This window comes from Camelus ferus, chromosome 2 (genome assembly GCF_009834535.1).
Source record: "Camelus ferus isolate YT-003-E chromosome 2, BCGSAC_Cfer_1.0, whole genome shotgun sequence".
Lineage (NCBI taxonomy): Eukaryota > Metazoa > Chordata > Mammalia > Artiodactyla > Camelidae > Camelus > Camelus ferus.
This window is the reverse complement of record NC_045697.1, coordinates 74,312,753-74,330,604: the sequence shown is the minus strand read 5'-3', so window position 1 is coordinate 74,330,604 and position 17,852 is coordinate 74,312,753. Positions and strand designations below refer to the sequence as shown.

The 17,852-nt window shown below is 33.5% G+C and overlaps 1 protein-coding gene across 3 annotated transcripts in view; it reads right to left on the bottom strand.

Moving 5' to 3' along the window:
• The window catches only part of GSTCD (glutathione S-transferase C-terminal domain containing), a 108,403-nt gene that overhangs the window by 72,339 nt on the left and 18,212 nt on the right, over positions 1 to 17,852 (bottom strand). For all 3 annotated transcript variants that reach the window (XM_032461142.1, XM_032461137.1, XM_032461144.1), the window contains one exon: positions 16,232 to 16,325. In XM_032461142.1, the coding sequence (XP_032317033.1) occupies positions 16,232 to 16,325 (94 nt within the window). The remainder of the gene's footprint in view (positions 1 to 16,231; positions 16,326 to 17,852) is intronic.

Sequence of the window (17,852 nt, the reverse complement as noted above, 5' to 3'; positions counted from 1 at the left end):
CATGTCGCTAACTAAAAAAAGGCAAACAATATTCTGAGGAAGATATCTCTAGCACATAAACATAAGATTGATAATTTTATTAAGGAACTCATTCAAATTAGCAAGAAACAGATATTAAGCAAAATAAATGCAAATATTCAACCTTGGTATGATAAAATAACACTAAATGAAACAAGTTATGCCTATTACCCTGTAAAATTTACCAAAAAAGTTTGATGAACAAATGTTAATGAAAGTAGGAGTGAAGCAAAGGCTTCTGAACATTACTGATGGTAAAACAAACTAGTTAAAACCCCTTTGGAAACCAATTTAGCAATATACATCATAAGCAACAAAAATGTTCACATCCTTTGACTCTATCATCTGACTTCTGAGAAACAATTCAAAGAGTAGGAGAAGCTATGTGCAGGATGTTTTCATTGTAGTGTTATCTGCAGAGTGAGAGTTGAGAGCAACTTCACATTTAACTGCAGATAAGCAAAATATATTAAATCTACTTGGTAAAATATTATAGAATCATTAAAAATGAGCAGTTATCTTAGGGGATGGTTGTATTATGTTTCAAAATTTTAAAAATTTTTCAAAAGCAAACACCATAAATGTATGAAGTAGCTGAATTCTTTAACATGGCTTGACATTAAATGACAAGTTCTATCACACTGCCTGACAAAAACTATGAAAGGAAAATATTTAAAGATACAGGGAAAGTATAAAGCTAGAATATATTTTAGCTAATACAGTTTATTGCATTCTAAAAAGGAGAAGATGCTGCACTTATATTTGAATACTCTTTTTTTTTATTAGAACCTTTTATATTCTATAGGTATTTGAACCTAACTAGTAGCAAATCAAAGGAATGTATCTCCTTGTAAAATAGGCTGGGTACAATGCAGGATTTACAATCAAATATAATCACAGATGCAGCAGAAAAGCCCAGCTGACATTGATCTTTTTTGCTCCTTGACACAGAGATACAAAAACATTGGCAATAACCTATTGTTTTGGTTTAAGAATTTACTCATTATTGCTAACAGCACAAGCTATATGAGAAAGAAGGAAGAGACCTGGACTGCACAGAGACCATTTGTGTGAAAAAAAAGCATAAAGTTTGCTGTTCACAAAAGAGATTTCTAATTTCAGAGTAAGCATTGTCATCAAGGGTTTTCAGATCATGAGCTGAATTTGAAGAGATGCTCCCACTCTTACGTCCAGTTGAACACAAATGCATTCAACAAGTGGAAAATTACTTGGTATAATAGGATCAGATGGTATTAACAGAATATTGAAAAGAAAAAGGTAAAAAATAGCTGAAAATGTTGAAAGTAACCATATTTCAACAATGAAGGAGAGAATTCATCTTGGGAGTGGAAATTTTTAATATATTAAGAGTTTTATAGACTGCTTTTAATTTTAATCAAATGGGGAGTTCCAAATTTTAAGCCTCTGAAGCAAAGATTCCAATAGTTAGAGGGTTATTATATGTCCTCTCCCTATCTTAACTCAACAATTCTAGGATTTAAGAAGTCACATTAAAAAGCAATTTTCTTTAACAGGTATGGTCATTGAAAGTAATTTTCAGGCAACTATAGTATGGGCTAATATAAGATTTATGGGACAAACTACTATTTCAAAACATTTCCTCTAAAGGTGCAAACCCCAGCTGCCAGGTTAATAAATTTCAAATTTTATTAATTTTGCTAGGACAACAGCAATACAAATCAGTGTAACTTCACACATGAGATTTGCACAGATGCTGTAAGAGGGGACTATGGCATAATTACCAAGCATAATGGACATAGCGCTCCAGTTGTGGACACAGCTGACTGACAGACAGTGTGTCTTAAGTGTGTGTTACACTGCTTCATCTCTCCATAAATCTCAGCTTTCCTCATTCTGGGTGACCTCTATTGTCTCTCTCAGCTCTGAATTTCCATTACTCTGCCAGATACCTTAGGTTTGTCTCCCCCAAATTCAACCTGCTCCCTGCCCTAGTGTATGACCTGTATAGGATGCTTCAACAGGCTTCCTTGCCCTTTGGAATCTGGGTGGGTTTGGCCAGTGCGAAACCCCAGCAGGAGACCAGACAGTGACTGAGGGCAGGGTAATTTTCCTCTCCTCCCACCCCTACAGTCCCTGAGCCTGACTCTGTCTCTTGCTCGAAGGTTACTGCCCCTATCAAAGCAGCTTGCTCTAAGGGACTTTCTCTCTTTCCTTCTTCCTCTCAGTCAAGCCTAGAGGCAGAAACAGCTCTGTGACTACTAATGACAGTTTCCTGCTCTATCCCTTCACGGTTTAAGATCCTGTCTTACAACTTTATAATTAATCTCTACATATAAATCTTCCTCAGAGATTCCCAATTTGAATGTGCCATCTTTTCCTATTTGGCATCTGACTCATAAAATCACTTTTCATAGAATTTGATCAAGAATGTAAATCAGAATCTAATATCCAATGAAAAATAACTGTAAATTTGAATATTGCTTATTAGTGAGATTTAAGGTTACTTGAAAGAAACCTATCAAAAGCACTTATTTTATAAACAAAGAAAATTACTTTAAAACTTTTTTTTGGTTAGATCATTGTAATCCAACAATTACTCAGTTTTACAGCACACCATCTACATTAGATGAAAGCAGATAAGCATGACTGCAAAGCAATTTTCTGGGCCATTTTATTTAATACTGCCTTTGGCAGCTTGGTTTTCTCTCTTTCTTTGTTTTGCTGAAAAAATTTAAGGGTGAATATGTCCCTAAGGGCACGGAAGTATTTAGTCAATAAAGTTGTTTAAAAAAAAAAAAAAAAAGAGGGTTTAGCCCTAATCTAATTTCTCCCCTGCAAAAAACCCTGCAGTTTTTCATGGCTAGTTTGTTCGATGTACACACTGCCACAAAAATACCTTTGATTTCTCATTGCAGTAGACACATCAGAGTAAAATCACCATGCAAAATAATTTGTTTTAGAGGACATTATGCTAAATGAAGTAAGTCAAAGGCAAATACTGCATAATCTCACTTATATGTAAAAAATCTTTTTAAAAAACTCAAAAAATAAGTAAAATAGTTTGCTTTAAGATAAGGAATTGTCCTGGGAATTGAGTTTACTCTGTTACTATAAAATATTTGCAATGTGATCATATGTAAAATTTCTAGATATTTTTTCCTAGGAAGCATGTAAGTTCCCACTTAAGTATAGAGAATACAGCCAACTTTCTAAAATAATCACTGGTTTCAACATAAAATTAATTTAATAATTTTCTACAAATAAGTATATTCACAGCTAGAAACATTATACTATTGATTACTAATACCATATATTTATGCCATTTAAGTAATGACAGTTTTCTATTTATGACTATACTTTCATCTTATACTTAAGGATAATTTTTAAAAATTCTTCTGATGATCTAGTTTTGAACATATTCTTGCAGAGCCTGTGAACTATTGCAACTGCACAGCTATTAGGGACATTTCCTTGCTTCAGGTATCTCTCTAATGTGAGTTAGGCCTAATTGAATAAAAATAATGAATGATTTTGAGTGTTGAGAGGAGCGGATTCAAAGCAAAGAATAAAATAGTTCAATGTGTAGTCAAGGTGATTTTAATCATAAATTATCTGGGATAGCACAAAGAATGCCAATTTAAATGGAAATAAATAATAGTAATTAGTTTCCATCAGCAGAAAAAGAAGGATCTACATCATTAGTCTTCCCTCTGTCTCCTAAACGTGATTATAACATTTATAATTTTGAAAAATAAATCTTGGAAGTTTAGCAATATCAAGAGTTTTTAAGTTTAAAAACTAAGTTACTTAGAGTGAAATATTCAAAAGTGGTCTGGAAAGTCAATCCAGGAGGTAAACTATATGAGGAAATACCTCTTAGCAAATAAATATACAAAATGAAATGAATGTAGAACTGGTTTTGCATTAATTCTAAACAGACGTTGTCTTTCAGAGCTTTAAGAGTAGCTTATACATAACTGCAAATAACGCTGTATTTGGGGTTGCTTATTCATCTGTCTTCATTAGAAATGTTAAAAGCTAAAACTAAATATTTTATCGTAGATATCTCTGCTTTAGAGCAAAGATTCTTCCCTATTCTTCATTGCTTCTGGATGGCGCCAACAGTAATTTTGCTCTACTTAAAATGGGTACTTATTGAAAATTCACCTACTAATTGTTAATGTACAATTTCTGTAAATTTTCATTCAAAGCTGCCTCGTTCTAGAACTTCAAAGCCTGTTATTACAGTGCCCATTATTTGTAATAATAAGAAAAACTCTAAAGGAAAAAAAGGAAAGAAATTCTTAGGGAAAGTCTTATCGTGAAATGGGTACATTTCCAGCCCTAAGAAAACCTGGGCGCTGCTGAAAACATCGCAGGACTGGGAAGGTGCTCCAGATTTGTTCCAGGAAGGTCTTGAATGAAAATGGTCCCATCCCAGCTACATTTCAACACAAGTTGGAATGTACCACCCTCACCTGGTACTGGTTTTCAAAAATAAGTATTTCATTACTCACATAAACCTATTTCAATCTTTTGAAGCAATTCGATCTCTGAAACATGCTAGTAAACAATATGCACTTGAATGGATAATTTGAGGTTTCTTATCAGTGAATTCATAATATTCCTAAAACAAACCATGGTAACTTTCAAACTTGCCTAGTGCTATAATAAATGACTTAGTGGAGTCAGGAATAGGCCCAAATCTCCTTGATTGTCCCATAAATTCTGTTTGTTCATTTGTATACAGATAAAAATTTCCTAATAATTTCACACTCGACATATGATCTAATTAAATTAAATTCAGATAAATTTAATTCCTCGCACAGACATTTCCTCACGTCAAATATGTTTATTTATTTTGTCTTAAAAAGCAACCCTATTAGAAGATTCCATGTAATCCACCCTAGATACACTGGCCATTAAAACCTTTCTTGGTAGTCGGTCATCATGGGCTCTCTTTGCAGAGTACTTAAAAACCTGGTCTATAAATAGGGTTCCTGAAGTCTAACCCTAAAGGATAGAACAACGCATAACATAATATTGGGAGGAATTACAACAAATCTAACTCCAAGAGAAAAAAAAGACTTTTAACTTTTTCTTTAATCACATGCCACAGTTAAGTACATGTAAAAAAAAAAAAAAAAAAAAAAGGCACTGTATTTTCCTAAGAAGACAATCTGATTTCATGACTTAAAAACAGAAAAAGAAAATAAGAGATAAGAAACACAGTGAGCCCAACGCTATGTGGATTTAAGGTACCCAAGCTGTGTGCCCATTTACCAATGCTCCCCTCAGTAAAGAACTGCTGCCTCTGAAGTAGATACTGGCCTTGTACTTAGTCTTGTTGAGGACGTGGGGGTCATAAAGCTTGAACGTAATCTTGCTACCCTTTTTCAAGCCTTGTTTATAGCAAAGTGGTTCCAGATGATTTAGTTAGTAGTACAATGTTATACAACTGTGTCATTTTCACACCTGAGTTGATTAAAATTCAAAATAAATTTCTTCACTCAACCATTCTAACAGCCAAAACAAAACGCTCAGTCTCACTTTTCAGTACTTTGAAATACAAATACATAATTGAAACTGCACACAACTAAGCTTTCTGTAGGAAAGAACTTTCTCTACTTCTCATGAACATAACATTCCAATCACCATAACGCATGTGACACCAGGGCATCTTCCAGGAAACCTGAAGCTTTCTGGTGGCAGGGCAGGAGCCCTGGTGCAAACTATCAGCCAGGATTAGTACTAGGTGTATTCCTAGATCATACCAATAACTATTCTGCAGCAATGTGGATATAAAGAAACTCAAATTACGTTGTTTGGTTTTCTCTATTTCCCTGGGAGTGGAGAGTAGCAACCTGTGAAACGGACTGTCAAAAGTGAGAGTCAATGTCTACCTGTGTATATTAGCATTGCACTACTATTCATTTTGTAGTTCTTGCCTTTTATCAAAATATCATTTGTTTTATAAATGGTCTCCAGAAATTTTCTGGTATTTTTGAAAAAGATGAACTGAGAAATATTTCAATATTCTTTATTTTCTTGATCTTTTCTGATATTTCTACTTAAATTATATTTTTAACTTTTTATTTTGAAATAATTATAGACTCATAGAAAGTTGCAAAAATAGTGCATAGAATCCTGTGAACCGTTCATCCAGCTTCCCCAGTGATGATATCTTATAAAATTGCAGTACAGGGTGGGAGGGTAAAGCTCAGTGACAGTGTGTGTGTTTAGCACATGTGAGGTCCTGGGTTCAATCCCCAGTACCTTCTTTAAAAATAAATAAATAAACCTAACTATCCCTGCAAAAAAAAAAGACAAGCAAAAAACAAAACAAAAACAATAAGTAAAAACAAACAAACAAACAAACCTCAGTACAATAACAAAGCTAGGAAATTATTGTTAGTACAATACTGTTAACCGCAGACCTTGCTCAGTTTTCACCAGGTTTAATACACCTTTTTTGTGAGTGTATGTACAGTTTTATGCGATTTGATCCCATGTATAGGTTCATATAACCACCTCATCACCACAATGGAGCTCCCTTGACAGCAGCCACCTCTCCACAGCCATTCTTGTTCCCTGCCAATCATTAACCTGTTGTTCTCCATCTCTCTAGTTTCATCATTTTGAGAATGGTAAATAAATGCAATCATATAGTATAGTTAATCTTTTGAGATGGGTTTTTTTCATTAATTGTAATGACTTTGAGATCCATCCAAGTTGTTACAAGAATGGATAGTCCACTCCTTTTTATTGCTGAGTAGGATTCTATAGCAAGGATACATCAGAATTTGTTTATTCATTCACTCATTGAAGGGTATTAGGGTTATTTCTAGTTTGGGGCTATTATGAATAAAGTTGCTATGCACATTTATGTGCAGGATTTTGTATGAATATAAGTTTTCATTTCTCTGGGATAAATGCTCAGCAGTGCAATTGTTGAGTCTTGTGGTAACTGTATCCATAGTTTTGTAAGAAACCACCAAACTATTTTCCAAATGATTGTACCATTTTACATCCCTACCAGCAATGTGTGAGTGATTCGGTTTCTCCACATCCTTGTCAACATTTAGTCTTATTTCTTTTTTATTTTAGCCAATCTGATAGGTGTGTAATGATATCTCATTGTAGTTTTAATTTACATTTCCCTGATGGTTAAGAAGAAGAAAGTTTTTCATGTGCGTATGTGCCAACTGTATATACCCTTTGGTAAAATATCTGTTCATGTCTTTTACCTATTTTCTAATTGGATTCTTTTTTGTTTATTTTTTTACTGACGAGTTTTTAGAATTCTTTATATATTCCAGATTCAAATATGTGTCAGATTTGCATGTATTGCTGGTTTGCAAATATTTTCTTCTAATCTTTAGCTTGTTTTATCATCCTTGTAACAGAGCCTTTGGCAGAGCAAACATTTTTAATTTTGATGAAGTCCAACTACCAAAAATCTTTTATGAATTATGCTTTTGGTGACACGCATAAGAACTCTTTTTCTATTCCCAGCTCTCAAAGTTTTTTTGCATGTTTTTACATTTTCTTCTAAAGTTTATAGTTTTGAATTTTACATTTAAATCCATGATCCTTTTTGAGTTAACTTTTACATAAGGTATGCAATTTAGATATTCATTCTCTTTGCCTATGAATGGGCACTTGATCCAGCCACATTTGTTTAAAAAGATTGTACTCCCGTTGAATTGCTTCTATGTCTTTTTGTATGTTCTCTATTCTGTTCTAACATCTCTCTTTCCAATTATTGTAGCTATACAGTAAGTCTTAACACAGAGAATGATTCTCTCTATTACTCTTTTACAAATTTTCTCCATATAAAACTTAGAATAAGTTTGTCTATATCTACTAAAAATCTTGCTCAATTTTGATAAAAATTCTGTTAAACCTATAGATAAAATTTGAGGAGAATTTGATTAAATTATTTAAAGTGTCACTTCAAGTGAAATCTTAAAAAGTAGAAACTTTTTTAAAGGTTTAAATTTAAAAGGCTTAAATAAGTAAAAATGTAATGTATTACTATACAATCACATTGATCCTCTAACAACTTGGGTTTGAACTGCACAGGTCCACTTACACATGGATTTTTTTCATGGTAAATAGTACAGTACTAACTCAATCTGTGGATGCAGAACTGCAGATACTAAAGGATGCTGTATACCAAAGGCTGACCATAAATTATACAGGGATCTCTGACTGCAGGGAGGATTGGCACTCTTAACCCCTGTGCTGTTCAAGGGTCAACTGCATAATAAAATTGTGCATTTTACATTGTTCTCTTTTTCTTAAACTCTTAACATGCCACATGAAGAAGCTAAACCTTTTGAAATTCCACATGAAAAAAGTAAGACTGAAAAATAGAAACCTTTCTACTAGTCTTTATCTCATTATGTCACCTTCCTTTCAAATAAAGATTATAATAATCTATTAATTTTTTAAGTAAAAAAATTCACCTAATGGCTACTCATTAAAACCTATATAAAAATATTCCTACCACCAGAACTACCCCTCTTGTATTACCAAATACAATTAACTAGTAGCCTATAAATGACTAACATTTTTACATAAGGAATGCCTAACGCTATAATAGGAAGAATTTGCCTAGTAAAAATTTACCCACCTCTCTGCCAGTTTCAATTCCTTCTACTATTACTTTAGCTGACTTTTCTAAATTTCTACTAGAAAAGGAGATGAATTTAACACATGATCTGTTTTATATCATTCATATACATAATATATAATATAATATAATAAGCATGTGATATATCTCCTATCTCTGTCTCAGTCTCTACAACTATATGTCAAGTATTTGGCACTGAATCAAAAGAGCACCACTAAGCAAACAGCAAACTTGTTCTTTGCAACTTTGTTATATTTTAAATGATTTAATATAAATTCTGTCCATATTTATATATACTGTCTTTTAGAGGCTTTTAGCTTCAGATTAAAATGCAGTTTAAATAAGAGAGTGTATTACTTTTGGTGAAGCACCAAAATGCTTGTTAAGAACCTCAGTCTTGAAAGAAGAGAAAACAGTTATAAATTTGTAGAGTTCTGAGTCAAATATGGTCAGGTTTTGGATTTCACAGCTAAGTATAACTTAGAGAAACGAAAAACATTTATATTAGAAAATTTTTTCCCCAGAAAGTGGGGAGGAAAAAAAACCTTTGATCTCATTCTCTTGGTGTGTTTTTAGTATTTTAAATGCCAAAAAGTTCCAAATGTAACAGCCTTACAATCTAAAGTTATTCAATATAAACAAAAAAAGTGTTGGAGAGACTATATCCTTACCTTGTCTCACAGGAGAATAATTTTTTAAAAGTAAGAAAACAAATATGCTAATTTTTTTGAGTCTCATCCAGTGTGGTGAAGTGGAAAAAAAATAAGACTCTGAGACTAGTATTTCAGGAAAAAGAAGTTTCTTGAAAGAGACAGCTACTCTTATTTACATTATCAAGGTATTTCTACTTTCAATTATATTTGCTAATATATTTGGCTTAAATTAGAAGTTTTCGTAGTTACCAAATGGTTCAGAGGTATGCATAAACTCTTATATTTGATGTACTCCATGCTAAAGGCCCCAAAATAACTTTTTTAGGTTATAAAAAAAAATTTAGAAAACTTTGATCTTGTTCATTTTGTTTTGGCGGTAAAAGTTTAAAATCAAAGCAGCCAACACATGCCCTACACCAGTTACCTATGGTAAGACTTCACAGTCTGTGGTCCTCAAAAGCAGCAGAAGCAGTATTAGTTGATATTTCTTAGAAATGAAAATTCTAGGGCCCCGCTCAGACTCTAGTGTAGGGCCCACCAATCTATTTTAACAAATGATTCTGATGGATGTCCTAGTTTGAAAAGTAATGGTTTAGGACAATGAAGTATTCTTACACCCTGACTAGAGGTCCTAAGACAAACTTTTATGTTTTATTTTCCCCAAAAAAGGGCAATGTTTATATTTACTGATGAGACAATTCTTTGTTATGGTGACCTTTTAGCATTCCTGGCTTTCTGGCACAAATAGCAAAATATAGTGCTATTTACCACATCCCTTAGGGTTAGTAAGAACCTTGTTAAGAATCACTGATAGAGGGAAAGGCTCTGTTTAGTCCTTCCTTTCTCCACCTTGGATACAACTCCCTCCAAAGACCTTGACCACATTCTTCCTTTGCTTACCTCAGTCACTTCTGCTGGAAAAGGAAAGGGTGATTTGGTTTGTTGAAGCATATAATAAAAGGGTGGAGGGAGGGCAGAGCCTTTGCACTGAGGCAAATTTTTACTAGTTACATTGTGTATCACTATCATATTTTACATTTTTCCTGATGTCAAGGATCAATTCATTCTTTTCAACCCCAAATATTATACAGAAAACAAATGGGGAAAAAAAGGGATTATTTCTAATGATTCTCATCAGGATAAGCTTTTAAATTTAAAAACTTTAGTCATCTATAATTGCTGTATGTAAAGTTTGATAAAAAGAAATATCTTATTCCTAATAGAGAATAATCTTCCACTAGGATTACAAAATTATACATTCCCTTAGAACCATAAATTCAATCAGTGGTTTATATAACAGTAACCAAAATATACCAGTTTGTAATTCTTGTTCTAAGAATGCATATATCTCTGTCCCTAGTAAATGAAATCTACTAGGTTTAAAGCCCTCTAGAAATGAGAGATCTTACTATATCCATCTAGTAAAACTCTGCTGTTCATTTTCTTTTTAACTCAGCTGTTAAGTATACACTCTAACCTGAGTGGCAGAGGGTGAGGGTGAACGAGTGGTGATGTTCAAGGTTTTTAGACACTATCCTCATATCAGTCTGCCTAGGAGTTAGTGCTCTCACACAGCTCAAAAGCAAAACTAAGGCCTCATGTATACCTAATTAGGCCATATTTCTAAGACAGTTGAACTCTGAATATAAGAATAGAAGAGATTATAACTGGAACAACACCTATGCAACTATTTTCTTGTTGCCTTTATCTTCTATAAGGTCATGCTTCTGACTCTGCTCCCTCCTTGATGATTGATGTGATTATTAGGGTCTAGGAGCAACTCCTAATACAGGAACCATTCACCTAAAAGGTACTGAAGAACAGAGAGGGCATAGGGAAATATCGATGGAGTGAATGGCTTAGAGCAGTTCTATTCTAGGTCTTCAGGCAAAAGACTACGTCTATTCCTTCCTTCATACTCAGAGGGCAAAAATTCAAAGAGCAAGGAAGAGGTGCCTCTGGACATAACAAAAGGAGTCCTCAGGCTCATACAGTATTTACCCTAGTTCATAAGAGTAGGAAATCACAATTATTTGAGGCCAAATGGTCATAAAGAATATGCAATTGCCTGGATCCTCTCAGAGCAGGAAACTGTTGACTGAAGATTTTCTATCAGGGGACACAATTAACATTAACTTAAACATTTAATTTTTCACTTTTCATAATTCATCTTCTGTAGAACCATCTGATCACAATTACCTGCATATACTCTGAATTCAAAGATGAAAATAACTGCAAACAAACTGGAATTCAACTTAGTAGTTGTACTTTTCACAGAGATAAGCATAAAGCAATACTGAAATTACCATTCACATAGTGGAGGACAGAACAAATGAACAAATCTATAAGTGATGTTGGGTGCTATAACTTTTACTGTTGGAAGAGGTAGACATAGATATTGAATTCAGAAAAACTAGGAAGGATCTTGTGGTACTGGATTAGAATGAAAGGTGTCAGTGTAATAGACATATATATAGGTACAGCAGTAGACATTGATGTGATGATTATGCATGTGTGTGTATGTAGATGTATGCATACATTCATCTACTTCCTAACAGATGTATCTGTATACACATCTCTCTGCTGAGAGAACCTAGAAGCAACAACACTGTTAGCAATGAGCATACCTAGTGCCCAAATCTAATTTTCTCAATACCATCCTCTACTAAAAGGAACCAGGGCTCTCTGGAGAAACAGCTGATTCTAGGGCTGGGGCCAGGAAATGACAAAATGAGCCTGTAATACTTCATTATGCCAGAAATTAAGGACATAGTCATACAATGGTTGGGGCATTTCCAAAGGCTCAGGAGCCAGCTTGAAGGCACTTACAACCTGGGACAACTTGAGCACTGAAATTAGTAAAGACAGTGATGGATTATAGCTCATTTAATAAACCAAAAGTTCCTGAGTCAATAGACAGTAAGAGAAAGAAGGAGAGAAAGAAAAAGAAAAAAAGAAAAGTTTCTTATAGTAGAGTGGCAACTAACAAACATAGAAATATGATGGAGTTGAAAAATCACCATTTTGAAACTACCATAGGCAAGAAGCATTAAATGAATATAAATCAGTGAGTGAAATTTTGAAAAGAAATAAGATATTATGTAGCCTCAAATATTTATCTCTCCACAAACTACTTATTAATTCAATAGAGCAAAATAGTAACATTACAGTAGAGGCACCTGGCAGACACCACCTTCAGCAAATGACCAAAGTCAATATCACTGAGCCCAAACTGACATAATATGCCTCCTGATAATGAGGCACTAAGAAAGACGCAGTATCATTTCTGTGGTGTTCCTGCCCAAAATGCATAACTTGAATCTAATCATGAGGAAACATTAGACAAATCCAAACTGAGAGACAGTATACAAAAAACTGGCCTGAACTCTTCAATAAAGTCTATGTTATATGAAAGACAAAGAAAGGCTGAGAAATTGTTTCACATAAAAGGAAAGTAAAGAAACATGACAACTAAATGTACTACAATCTACTGGATGGTAGGATAGATAATAGTATTACTGAATTAAATACCCTGTTTTGATCATTGTACTATGGCAATGTAAGAAAATGTTCTTGTTCTTAAAGGAGATAGTTAAGTATTTAGAAGCAGAGTCATGATGTCTGCAACTTACTCCCAAACAGTCCATGAAAAATATAATAATAATGACATAACAATAAGAATGGTGATGTATATTAAATATTCAGTTCTCTTTTCTTAAAACTAAATAATCTCAATTATTTTAGTCTTTTAAATTTATATAAGACAAAATAATTTTCTGGTTTAAATAGAAATTTGGGAAGTTAAAAAAAAAGGATCTGCAGTCTCAATCCAATTCAATTTAATAAAAAATTATTGAGAACCTATCCACAGGGGTCCTTTATTTAAAGAGCTCACAGTCTACTGGAGAAGGAAAACATGCATATAAATATAGTGTAAAAGAAGTGTACTATAAGCATTCTAAATGAAGCGTAAGTAAGTACTAAAGAAATGTTGAGAGGGAATGCTAATTCTGACTGCTATATTAGTATTATTTAACACTTACTATTTACAGTTAGGCACTGTACTAAGTGTTTTATATATTCATTGAATATACCAACAATTTTATAAGGTAGGTATTATTATTATCCCCATTCTGCAGATGAGATCACTGAAGTACAGAGAGTTGTCAGTTTGAGAATACAGAGAATTCAGAGATTCTAGTTGAGGATCTGGCCATAGGTTATCTAGCTAGCTAAATGGTAGCTCTGATTTCAAACTCAAGCAGGCTGACTTCATAACCCATGCAGAAGGCTCAATGAAAGAAGCAGCATTTGCCTTGATCCTTAAAAGATGAATACAATTTCAGTGGAATGGGAAATGGAAAGAAGAGTATTCAAGGCTGGAGGAAAAATGAAGGTGAAGGCATGGAGGTAGCAAATATAGATTGTATAATGGAAGCAGTAAAAAGTTCAGGGAATGGTTTGTAAGATGGAGGAAGAAAAATGGATGACAGCAGAGGATGAGAGATTAGATAGGCTTACAAAATATACGAGACACCATCATGAGAATTAATACAGTCTTTGATGGTAAAGAAGCTGATTCTTATAAAATGCACCACAATCTTGATATAACTCAGCGGAGTCAGTATAAGGAGTCAGTCTTTGAAACACCCAAACGATACCTTATTATAATAAATTTCTCATAAAAGACAGTACCAGAAGACAAATCGTCAGAACATGTGTGTAGTGACCTCCACACCACTATGTACAATAATTTCATTTCACAAAGGTTCTATTACTATGCGATATGGAAACTGCCAGACTTGAAAACAGAAAATCTAAAATGACACAATTCTACCTTAGCTAACAAGACTATAAACCTTTTAAGAAACAGTGAATAAAACGTGAGTGAGCCATGTAGCTCTGCTGTTATAATTCCATCTTTGTCATTATATTTATGAAAATAAGGTGATCCAATTAAAGGGATATAATGAGTAATATATTCCATGAACTCCATTAGCTATGCACTTCTAACCAGTAAAACGACCAGATATGAATGCTTAATGTCAAATTTTGAGTTGGTAGCAAATGTAATTTGAGTGCTCATATTAATAAGTGAAAATATTCTTTTGCCTTCACAGTAAATTAATTATAGAGCAAAACATGTGGCACTTAAAAAGTTCTGTTTCCATTTCTTAATATAAATATTAATAAAAATCTCATTTTTATTTAGTAAATTATAGGTTTAACTCCTTCAGAATCTATACTATAACTGAAGAGTATACAAAATATAATTGCATGTATAATAAAGACAAACATTTAAATTTTGTAAAATGTCAAAAATTCTTAAAACATTAACAAATTCATTAGTGACTATTTTTCAAATATTTAATAAAACACCAAAAAATGGATTTCATTTTTATAAAATATCTTTGCAGCAGAGTTCTTAACTATCCAACATAATCTTCCAGTTTGGAAGAATTCTAATTCTAATCTAACTCTTGACTGACAGAACAGAATTCATCAGTGAGATACAGGCAATATTAGGAAGCAGCATAGAAAAGATGAATACAAAAAAGAAAGAGCATTTGAAAAATGATTTTCAAAGAGCATATGATTTCAAAGAGCATTTGAAAAATCAAAACTTATATTTGGCTTAGTATAAAACTAAAGAATATGTGAAGATCTAATAAATAGAACAGTGAGCTATAAAAAAGTTCTTCACCTAAACAATAGCTAAAAGGGCATTTAAAATTCAACAATCATCCTTTACACGTACAACTGGATTTCTGAGAGTAAGGAAAACCCATAGGGCCTTAAAAAGGGGGAAAGGAACTAAAAAGCACTGTAATTATCTTGAACTGACACCACAGCTGCCTGGAAGGTATTTGCTGGGATCCAGGCTTTAACAGCTAGACAAAGAAGACAGGCTAGTCCTTGACCCCTAGCATGGTGGAGAGTTGAAACTGGTATCACCACATGAAAGCCGAAACCTTGAAAAGCTATATTCATTATGAAAAGATGCATTTCAAAAAAAAAAAAAAAGTTCCATCAAACAGCAAAGGAAGACGATAAAAGTAAACTTTTCTGTTTAAACCTCAGCCCCAGATAGAAAAGGCTGAAGGAATCTCAATCTGAAAAACTAATGATAAGTTCTAGTGCCTTCAGTTCTATACTTCAAGATGCCTCACACAAACAAACATTAACTATTTCTGTGGGAATTCATTCCTAACCCAAGCCCCACAAGATTCTCAGATTTAGGTAACCCCAAAAATGAACTTATAATCGAAAATTACAAAACTAACAGGGAAACAGAGCCAGTAGTCAAGTCAATAGAAACAACAAACAACGGAACTAGACTTCTATGGGCATCAGCTATTAGAAACAACAAATACAGATTATAAAATCACTATGTTTACAAATTATAGCAAGAGGAAATTGAACATGAGCAGGGAAAAGTGTATTATCAAAGCAAACAAACCAAATATAATTTCTAGCAATAAAAAATATAATTATTTAACTGAAAACCTAACTATCAAAATATTTTTTTCAAATAACATTTTAAACAGTTGGGGGAAAATCATTATGAACTGCTTATTAGATGATCAACGAATTTTTGTTGATTTTTATTAAGTGTGATGACATGGAGATTATTTAAGATGTCAATATTTTTTAGATGGTCATACTATAGTCTGACATGTTATCTGGGATAAGCTTCAAAATACTTCTGCAAAGAAAAATAAAAGGAATAGATGAAGCAAATGTAGGAAAATGTGGGAAATATTAAATTGAAGCAATGTGTATATGTAAAATTTTTAGAATAAAAATAAAATAAAAATGCAATGGATAGTATAATCATATCGTTGGATATAGCCAAAGAGAGAACTAGAGATCTAGAAGATGGATCTGAACAGCGTATCCAGATTACAAGTAAAATTCAAAAAAGAAGGAAAAAACTCACCTTCCTTTGGGCTCACTGCTGCAGGAAGAGTATCCCAATCAAGGGTCCAAGTAGGGCAAGGGTGGGGAGAAAACATCACTTCAATGCCTTTTTCCTGAAAAAGGAGATAGGCCCTTTCCAAATTAATGAATTAATAAAATCCTGTTATGTTCTAAAGACCAAATTTCTAGTTTCTATACTGGCAAGGAGGAATATAAATTTTAATAATCATCAGGTATTCCTCAAAATACTTAGTTACATAAGAAATGGTATGTTGAGTTTCTTGACAGCTCAATTACTTTACTATAAATTATTATTAAATTTCCTATTTAAAATATTACTGAAGCAACACAGAAGTAATAAGCTACCTAGAAATATATTGGGTGTCAAAGAGAAAAGTCACCTGAGGATAAAAGTTTTTATCAGAAACAATCCACATAATCAAAAACTGACTCTGCATATTTCCATCAAGATCTGTCTTGAATTATATGAAAATTGTCCCTGCCTAGGAGCTATATTTAAAGGACCAAAAAGTCCCCACTTCAACATTCACCCAACGTTATCATACATACTAGCCTTCTACAAGTACCTACAAAGCCTCTAGAAAAGGATCCTTTTGTTTTAACAAAATGGTTCCCAATATTTTAAAAAAATGATCATTATCCTTCAATACATAAAAACATTCTCAGATCCCTTCCCCATGTAAAACTTTGTGCATTTACTTATTTGATCTACAGACAGTGGCTTGGCACACACATGGATTCCCAGATCCTTTCCAATCATATTCTGTCCACAGCCCATAGGATACATATACATGGTTCATGAATTTATCTTCAGGAATATCTATTCAAAACAAAAATCCCTGAGAATCTATCATTAGCCCTTTGTAGTTAGTTTATGAGATTACTTTCTATTGTGAAAACCAGCTGAATTCCAGTTCCAAAGGAAATAGTACAAAAATTCTTTTGTTGGGGTAGAGCTGCATCTATAGGTAGAGAGGTCTAGAGGACTTCCTTGCCTTCAGAAAGATAAACATATCTCTCTGACATCATCTACTTCTCCCCTACCTCCCTTATTCTAGTCTAGCCATACTGAGCTTCTTGCTATTCCTCATTTCACCAAACTCATTCCCATCTTAGGGTCTTGCCCCATGCCCATTAGCACTCTCCATTCTCCCCCCATAGCTCCCTGCCCTGGGCAGCTACTGATCCATTTTCTGTCTCTGTAGATTTGCTCAGGGTCTTAATAGTTGGAACCTCTGCCTAGGACACTTCCTCCAAATTCTCAAATGTTCATTCAGGTTATTTGCTCAATGTCTTCACCTCATCAGATAATCCTTCCTTATCACCCTATCTAAAAAACTATCCTGACCTCCATCACTTCCATCCTCCTCATCCTATGTTACTTTTTTATAGCACTTATCATTACTTAATGTGCTACATACACATTTATTTGTTTTTCTCTTTATTTAGCTACCTCACCAGAATGTAAGCTCCCTGGGGGCAGTCCAATTTGTTCCTCATATATCCAACATTCAAAACAGTGTCTGAAGTTTAGTAAAAAAATATACCTTTTTTTGACTGAGTAAATAAATAAATTTAGAACATCTGGAAAATAAGGGGGATTTGGGAGGCAAGATTGT